The 9,888-nt window shown below is 33.6% G+C and overlaps 1 protein-coding gene across 2 annotated transcripts in view; it reads left to right on the top strand.

Annotated features, from left to right (window-relative positions):
• Nucleotides 1–2,545: 2,545 nt before the first annotated feature.
• The window catches only part of LOC108733081 (kinesin-like protein KIF12), a 12,175-nt gene continuing 4,832 nt past the window's right edge, over nt 2,546–9,888 (top strand). For both annotated transcript variants that reach the window (XM_025981196.1, XM_025981195.1), the window contains exons 1-7: nt 2,546–3,014; nt 6,025–6,126; nt 6,193–6,271; nt 8,144–8,359; nt 8,419–8,559; nt 9,013–9,203; nt 9,290–9,477. In XM_025981196.1, the coding sequence (XP_025836981.1) occupies nt 2,773–3,014; nt 6,025–6,126; nt 6,193–6,271; nt 8,144–8,359; nt 8,419–8,559; nt 9,013–9,203; nt 9,290–9,477 (1,159 nt within the window). In that variant the 5' untranslated portion in view covers nt 2,546–2,772. The remainder of the gene's footprint in view (nt 3,015–6,024; nt 6,127–6,192; nt 6,272–8,143; nt 8,360–8,418; nt 8,560–9,012; nt 9,204–9,289; nt 9,478–9,888) is intronic.

The raw sequence follows: 9,888 nt of genomic DNA, 5'->3' as shown, positions 1-9,888 counted from the left end.
AGAGATTTGCGGACAATGAAGAAGTAATCGAAGCTGTAAATGGTTATTTTGAGGAGCTTGACGAATCAGTCTATAGAGATGGCATTAATAGACTGGAACACCGCTATGAGAAATGTATCAGCCTTGGAGGAGATTATGTTGAGAAATAAAAAAAAAAAATTTTTAAAAACCTTGTTTTTCTTGGTCAGGCCGGAAACTTATCAATCCACCCTCGTACATCTATTTCCTTTTTTTTTACGTATCTTCCGGTCGATGTCATCATTTACGATAAATTAAAGTACAGTTCATGCAATTCTCTGTGGTAAGACGAATGAACAACAAAAAGGCCCGTCGAATAGTCAATAAAAAGGGATAGCAATTATTTAAATATAAATTTTTTAATATTTTTTATGCTAATAAATGTTGTTGATCATTGTAAGAAATTGTAAACCAAATTGGCATACAAATTACACTTAAACATACGGCAATGTAACTTAAACCATATGATGATGACGATGACTCACTAAAATCGAACATTTTATATGAATTCCACATTCGTGATGCTTACATCATAATCAAATAATCATGCACGTCTATCAGAAAAACGACTATTAATCACAATTTCATTCAGCTTTTCTTTTTATTGCTACACGTTACTGAGTGGTTCTATTTCGTTTTTTCATCAATCAACTTTCACGTGATTTTTTCCTACATAAATAATAGAAGAAAAATTGTGAACTGTTTAATTGAACGCATAAGAAAATAAAGATACAACGTATTTGTGTAGCAAAGCCATTCTTATATCTAGTATGCATATCAATGAAAAAGTAATTAAACTAAAAGGTGTGTTGTGTTGGACTAGGGTAGGGCTGTTTTCTGGCATCTCGTTTATTTAATAGTAATACTGATAAGGCACACGATAGGGTAATATGTAAGTAGGTCCTGGGGTGCTACCCATTATCAGAATACTGGTAGCAGGTAGTTTTTTTTTAACTACATAGTAAGTGGCATTGTTAGCTAAAAAGTATGCAATAACTTAGGTAAATCGAAACAGAAATATATACAGTAGGTACCACACGTATGACTATAATTTATTAATGAAAAATTCACCCTGCATAAGAGGTAATTCTATGTAGGTAATAGATGATAGGTATCAGTCTATTTTAACCAACAACAAATGAAGCCAATAATAAGAGATGAAAGCTCAGACTTCCTCAGAGTAGGTTTCTTTTTCTACCCTGAGGGAGCCCCATACATGAGACGAAACGTCCATGCGGATTAGTAGAACAAAACTTTTTTCAAAAACAGTATCCCAAATTATTTGATACAAAAACCCCTGAACAATTTTATTTTTTCACCCTGTAAAAAGGAAATACGAACAATATCAATTGCTATTGTTTGCATTACCGTGTTTGGTTTGTAACTAGGGAACTTTCAACGTTTGTGTGACGATAAACGAAAAGCTGGTCGACGCATAGTTGAAAAGCTTAGGAAATACCGATTCAGTTTTCCCTTGGTGACTGAACATTGAAGGGGTGTACTTTAATTCGTACATATTCCATTCTGTCGCGCTCTAGTGGCTAAAGTCCACGTGTTCACGAAGGGCACGTGCCGTATCAAACACAGGCAAAGGTCATCATAATGCCACCGGCGTACCATCAACAGAAAAGGTAACAAATGTCTCCTTCAGTGTTCAACTTTTTTTAAAAGTCAACGTGAACTTTATCTTTTTTCGTCAAAAAATGTCAAACTTTAACCTAAGCACTGGAAAGTGTTCAGAATTGTACGTTTACAACACAACTTTTAATTTGTTTTAAAGTTTACAAACACTATAATAATCGGAATATAATCATGTATCTTTCAAGTTTGGTTTTTAAATTGTTTAAATATAGTTCAAATTTGAACTCCCTTCAAACTCTTATTGGTAGCCCTAAGTATAAAATTTCTTTTCTAGAAATTGATTGTAAAGATTGAAATATGTTAGACAAACCGGCCGCTCAATTCACGACAGGTTCAAAGAACATTTAGCTCATGCCAAATTTATAAGAACTTATAATCCAATGTTGCCCATCACATTCTTACTGAAAATCGTAGTCTCAATATTGACGATCGTAAATTAGTTAAAGAAATTGGGAATAATTACGTTATTAAATAAGTTTATTTATAAATACCAATCGAACTCTCTTAACAATAACAATAGTCTAATTTAAAATGTCTTTTAATATATGTTATGAAGTCCAGTGAACATTGCAATTACTTTTCTTCTAGGTTAACTTCTTCCTGGTTATCTTGTAATTAAAAAATAGACGATATTTTTAACTTTCTAATTATCCTACATTGTTTCTATCCAATTTACCTCACGCATCAGAATCCTACATTAGCTCCAATTAGCTTTTCTTGGCTTCTGAATAGGACGATCTTTACGCACATGTGTGTGAACTTAGCTTTGATTAAACCTAAAAGCCAATATTCCAGAAATAGTACCTAATTACAAGCAAAAATCGAAACAAGCATTTTTTGTAATTGACATTGGAAACGGTAAATCATAATCAAACTGTCATTACTTCAGCAGAAATGACGATTAAGAGAAAAACACTTGGTTTGATTCACAAACAATATAATAACATAAAATAATACAAAAATTGAAAATGATAAACTGAAAGAAGTCGTCGACTTTTAGTATCTATTAGGAAGCCAGATAAATCGTCTCAAAATCTACTATGTCTTTTACTTCTTGTTACAGAAGCCAAGATTGAAGTTGTTTGGCTTTGTAAATCTACACACGTTTGTATTATGGTAACAGCTAAAATAACCAGAGTTTGTTCATCTACAATGCGAAATAATAGTCCATCGTCAGTTGTTTCCACACGAACCAATAGAAACAGGAGCAACGAAAGGATAAAGCAAAATGAGCCACCATCAGAAAACTCTTCCACAAACTCAACAAAAACTATTAGTAAAAGTCAAGGAAGTCATATAGGCTCTCCAACAACCTCATTCACAAGCACCAATTCGTGGAAATCTAGGGCAAGCGGGTAAGAAATTCCAATATTTATGGAGCACGTACATTTTAGTGTGGTTAAGGTGCAATTCGAAGCCGGCCCTGGCCGTGAATTGGCAACATAAAGAGAAATTGCGATAATAATCAATGCATCGATGAAAAATGTAAACAGTGAAGGTTGTAGAACGACCAATAAAGTAAATATCAGCAACCTATTACTACACTGCTACATATAATAATGTTTAAACGTTCATTACGATAACAATTAATTAAATAACTACTTTGTTCATCGCTGACAGAAAGTAATATTATTTAAAATACACCTCAGTACGGTATTAAGTACACAAATTACAAAATAAATACTCCTGCTGCAGCTAATGAATGCGGCGTTTCAATGTCGTATTTCCCTGCGTGATCCCACCAGGACCGGACTCGCCTTTCAAATACGGTTCTCTCGAAAACGAAGGACTTTCGGACCACTAAACATTTACTTAACTTTTTTGTTTTATAGTTATATATATGGCGTTAAAGGGTTAAACTTTTTAAAACTTGTACCTTTCATTAGAATAAATCTTTATTTCATTGAATAATCCCTTAAAAGTAACCGAAAACTTTCAAGAAACAATGCTTTGAACTTGATTGTGATCACAAACAATACTCCATTCAAATCCATAAAAAATTCAATGGCAAACCTCGCGTGCTAACTCCTTATTAATTTAATATAAGTACCGATATCTATTTCAACATATTGTGTACACAGAATTTGTCTTCCGTTTCCCAGTTTAAACGAAAATATAATTTCGATCTTGATCTTGACTCGACCTTTCGTTCTTTGTTGCAACATTGATTTTACCCCTCACACATATAAAATGAAAAACCACATGGAGAAAAGCCCTTCTTTTTTTGCTGCATTGGGCAGCAGAATCGATACCAAATCTCGTTTAGAATTCTACTATAGCATGCGAACTTTTTACCAATAACGAGCAATTGACACAAATTGACCCCCTTGAATACATTTACTATTCACGATAGAATTTAACATTTTATCTTTTTTGTATTCAATTCTTTAAAATATTTATACATATCTAACATGAAAAAATACAGTCACTTCTATGCTCGCGAATGATTAATTTAGAAATTCGAAAAAGATTGCTAAAGGTGCCCGAAATAAAAATGTTCACTCTCTCAGAGTCGCTGAGGGAGACTGTCAAAAAAACTGTTTAGCATCTCTGAACAAGAGATTCGAGTCACTCATACAGAGAGATCCTCATTTCGTATCCAGTATCGTATCCATACAGACACTGTGAGAGATCTATAAAAACACCTAGGCAATAACTGAGGGACTGTGAATGATGTTTGGAGCGCGGCCCTGTATGGGTGCGAAACATGGATGGTGGGCGAGGCGGAAAAGAGAAGGTTAGAAGCGTTCGAAATGTGGTGTTACAGGCGAATGATGAGGATACCGTGGATAGAGAAGGTTAGAAATGAAGAGATGTTAGGAAGAATAGGTTGGTAGGACATCTTCTCAGACATGAAGGTTTAGTCAGAGGCATATTAAAGGCAGAAACAGGAGTTAATAGGTGTAGAGGTAGACCCAGATTAGATTACTGTTCGCAAATAGTTACGGATGTGGGATGTTCTAGTTTTAAGGAAACGCGAAGATTAGCTCAGAATAGGAAAGAGTGTACACGCTTGTTCAATCAGTCTTACGACTGACGACGATCTGTCTAATCGTCCAGTACAGTATTATTNAGGAGATCGGGCTGAAACTATAGCTACAAGCTATCCAAGGATGGTACTATAGAATGTCACCTCAAGGTAGGCCTAGTGGCGTCATCTCTTGGTTAGGCCGGAAACTTATCAATCCACCCTCGTACAATACTATCTACAATAGCTTCCTTTCACCTTTGTTAAGTGTTCTTTATTAATATTGTTATTCACAACCTATATAATAACTGACCTGACTGGTAACCTGTTTTAGTGTAGGTACATATAAGAGGTCAAGGATTCTAAACTTCAACTCGACTCTTTAACGCATGCCCCCAAACCCCAATTAAATGTAAATGTCAAATATTGTATAGCTCCCGATATACATATAGATACATATATAAATGGAATTGAAATAAAAACGATAGTTACAATAACAATTCCACTTTCACTATTCTTCCTTTCATTTTCAAAGGACGCTTTAGGTCCTTCAATGGATAGAGTGCTTTGTTTATTTCGTAATTGGCATTTGCTTCTAATTTGTAATTAAAAAGCACCTTCGTGTGTAGCACGAACGAGTATCGGACTCAGGACAATGGACTAACATGTTGGATATGTAATTAATTTGTTTCTATCAAAAGTGCCTAATGATCGATTGAAATACAAAAAAGCTTTTGGAAGGAAAATATCATAAATAAGCAATCAATGATACTGTGATGCCAGTGATTTTCTTTGATGTCAGTAATTTTCCTTGATTTAGGGTAATTATGAAGAACAGGTGTGATCCTTAACAATTTCCAAAAAAAAGGACATCAGATAACGTCGTCAAGACAAGAAACAATTTGTACATGTAATATGTAAAACAGATATTATTAAATAAATAAATTATTTAACTAGGTCAACCACAACCAAAGCAGTCGGAAAATCTATAGTAAATAATGAAGATAATGGGAATACAATCTAGTATCTTTCAAGTTTGGTTTTTAAATTGTTTAAATATAGTTCAAATTTGAACTCCCTTCAAACTCTTATTGGTAGCCCTAAGTATAAAATTTCTTTTCTAGAAATTGATTGTAAANGAACAGCTGTGATCCTTAACAATTTCCAAAAAAAAGGACATCAGATAACGTCGTCAAGACAAGAAACAATTTGTACATGTAATATGTAAAACAGATATTATTAAATAAATAAATTATTTAACTAGGTCAACCACAACCAAAGCAGTCGGAAAATCTATAGTAAATAATTAACTCAATACTGTATATCTATAAAAATTATTGTAAAAACAAAATGATGATACTGACCATTTATTATTTTTATACTTATAATGTTTAAAGGTCCGGAAGTTTGGAAAACATAAATGAAAATAACAACATATCCTTCAGGAAGATCGCAACTTCCTTTCCACAAGTAGAAAACAACATACATGTGGTTATCAGGTATGTAAGTCGATAAAAAAAGCAATAAAAATAAATAAATTAGTCGATACACTTTTTATCCTAAAGGGTACGACCCTTAAATTCCAAGGAAATACGATGTGGAGACACATCTACCGTGGATTTTCCCGGAAATGGTCAAATTCTGGTAAGTGTCCGGCGCATCCACCAATTTTTATAAAACTACAAAACAATTTTATTGAAGGAAGATTTGAATATATAGTTAGAACGTTCCAAATTGGCATAGTCCACAATAAAACTATCGCATTTACTTTATTCTTTCAACTTACTACAGTTGTTGACGAAACGCCTACTTTTACTCACGACAGACGTTGTAGGGAGGGAATATCGTCGACATAGGAAAGAGATGCCAGATAGGAATTGCAGCGGACACTAATAAAGAAAAAGGAATAACATTGTACCGATTGATGTGTAATAGAAAGAGATGCCGGCAAACAGAGTTTGAGCATGTTGTCAGCATCAAACATCAAAGACAGTTCAACTTTCTCAGGAATTAAAGAAAGCAAAGACGTTTGTTTAAAGATATAATTCCAACCAGACAGTTATAAAGCCGACCCTGATCTTTTGCATACCTAAGCAACCTCTAATTGCTGTACCGCTTACTATTATTCGGTTATCTCTTTTTACTTTGTTTGTACTACACATGAAGCATTTCCTAACTTAACAAGGACGTGTTCAAAACGCAGCAAATGACTACAGTCCCAAGTGAAAACAAGAAAGAAGATAAGTCCATTCTCATCAATAATTTATTGTGGACTTTGCCAATTTGGATCGTACCAACTATAGCATCTATGTAACATTTCTTTCTACAGCACCTTCAAAATTAATTGATTTACATACACTGAAACCCCTATTGCACGTAAATTGTAATTTACTTCCTTATTAAAAAACATTAATCCTATTTTTTAGACAATAGGATTCGTAAATTTAAAACCTACCAAAAATTTAAGAAATGCTTTAGTTTTTAATATTAAAATAAACTTTTCAGTCTATAACAGAATTTGTATTGGTAATTGTCCTATTAAAAATCGACTTTTTGGAATTATCTAGCTAATAAAACATCTAATTAAAGAATATCTTAAAGGAAGTTTAATCGAAACTTTTATTTAAAAGTACCACCAATCTTTTGGNTTGTCCTATTAAAAATCGACTTTTTGGAATTATCTAGCTAATAAAACATCTAATTAAAGAATATCTTAAAGGAAGTTTAATCGAAACTTTTATTTAAAAGTACCACCAATCTTTTGGCTTCTTAGACGTGTTTAAATGTCAACTTTTGGTCATTCCCTTTGCGTTTTACCTCACTAATAAATTCATTTGTTGGAAAATTTTGATGTATTTCACTTTGACAACGTAATTCGTAAATTCGTCATTGTAACAATAAACGTCTGGAAGTAGTAATTTACAAAACTGAATAAACAAACTTACACAAAGTACACAAAAACAACAAACCATTTTTTTATATTTATGTGTAACAGTAACGTAACTACTATGTGCACAATTTAAAATTTATAGACCCCATTAAAGCGATTGAAAACTTATTAATTAATGTATAAAGTACCTACTTTTAATTTACGTTCTAATTACGTTATGTTCTGCTTTGTAGTGAGATTTGAATAGATTTCATTGTAGATTAAATGATATAACAAATAAATGATTATTGATTCTTCGATCAATAGCTTTTGATAATAATCGACATTTCTAGAAAACGGTAACTGCTATATTATGATTTACGCAAATAATATTGAATGGTACCATTTAACGAAGAATTCGCCTAAATTCCTTTATAATACTGCAGCAGTTATTGTAGAAGAAATACTCAAAGTTTATAGCAAATACGAAATTCATTAGTCATCGTAAAACCACCCAAAAGCCTCAATCAATAAAATAAAAAAAGAAATTTCTAATTAACATCAATAAGTGTAACATTATAGCATTGAGTTATTAAATAAAAAAGTAAACGCATAGAAAAGGATACAGGACTACTTTTTTTTTTGAGGTTCATGGCATGCCAAACGGGAACAGCAACCAAAAAGAAAAAACGTTTTCCTACGACGCCGTTTTTGAGCCAGCCTCTAGTCAAGAAGACGTTTTCGAATTTTGTGGAATCAAAGAATTGATCGAAATGGCTGTCGAAGGTTTTCGTTGCACAGCTTTTTGCTACGGACAGACAGGAAGCGGGAAGACCCATACGTTAACAGGACCTCCTGGACTCGTAAAAAATTATACTTCTACTACTTTAGATGATAAATATAAATTTCGTATGTATTACAGTTTTTGCAAAGACCCACTGCTTACCATAAAGACCATGGTTTAATACTGCGGTCTTTTGTTTATCTGTTTCAACTGTTGGACAAAAGCTCAGAAATACATTACACATTGAGAGCGAGCTTTTTGGAAATATATAACGAAAAAGTGAGTTTAACAGGAATTAAAACTGTTCTATAATATCTGTAACATATTTTTGACGTGACAACGTCTTATAATTCGATGGAGCCGGCTGCACGCACGAAAAAACATGACTCATGCGGCGTTACCTCGCTCTGAGGCGTTCCATTTAAGGCTTGAAGTGCAAGCGAGAGCGCGGAACGAGCGACAAAGAGGCACAATCGGCCTCCGCGTTAGGCAGCGTTCGACATCTGTCTCTCTCCTACTTGAGTGAGCAATGCGTCCGCGTGGACAGCTGCTATACAATAATACATTTCCATTTACCTCCTTCTCTATATCCACACAAAATATCTATCAAACAAATAAAATTAAAATTTTCTTTTGAAAAATAAAACCATTCCATCAGTATTTTCTTATGACGTTGTCACGTTCAACAATCGTCAGTAAACTGACTTTACAGACAACCGATTTTTTATACAGATTATTGACTTGTTAAATCTTGGATCATCCCGGAAACCTCTACCAATTCGCTGGAGCAAAAAAGCCCGTGGATTTTTCGTCGAAAACCTGTTCACAGTCGTGTGTGAAGAACTTGACGATCTTATAGCTGTTTTAGAAGAAGGAATGAGAAATAGGTCTGTTGGAAAACACAACATGAACGAATATTCCAGGTGAGTGTCTATCAGAAAGCAAAAAGGATCTTTTAATCAGTTTTTTATACTGTAACTGATAAGAACATACATCTGCTGTGTTTTAGTCGAAGTCACACAATTTTAACGATCAATATAACATCAGAAATAGCTGCCGAAGGGGGTGTCTTCATCTCTAGAACTGGCAAATTGAATTTTGTTGATTTAGCTGGGAGCGAAGTCACCAAAAAAACCCAAAGCGGTGGTAAAACCTTGGAAGAAGCCAACAATATCAACAAAAGTCTCATGGTTTTAGGCAAGTTGTTTTTAATGCCAATTTACAAAAGAATTTTTATGTATGAAGTCATAGAAAGATTTTTTGATTTGTTGTGTCCTTAATTTGTTATCAAAGTATCTGAGGATTAGTTTGAAAGCCTTCTCATTGATAAATAATTTGTATTTGGTCTCCAGGGACTTCAGCTTTTAGGGAAGCTTGTCCTTTGTCTTTTGTAATAAAAATTTAAATAGTTACTTCATTACCTAACACTACATATCATACAATTCATCATTATCATAAGGTCATCAGTCCTAAGACTGGTTGGACACGTACCTCCACTCTTTCCTATCCTGACCTAAACTTCGCATTTCCGTAAAACTAGAACAGCCCACATCCTTAACTATTTGCGAACAGTAATCTAATCTAGGTCTACCTCTACCCCTCCTAACT

The sequence above is a fragment of the Agrilus planipennis genome, unplaced genomic scaffold (genome assembly GCF_000699045.2).
Source record: "Agrilus planipennis isolate EAB-ADULT unplaced genomic scaffold, Apla_2.0 scaffold1, whole genome shotgun sequence".
Lineage (NCBI taxonomy): Eukaryota > Metazoa > Arthropoda > Insecta > Coleoptera > Buprestidae > Agrilus > Agrilus planipennis.
Note: the sequence above shows the minus strand (reverse complement) of the source record. Positions and strands in the feature narration are given on the sequence as shown.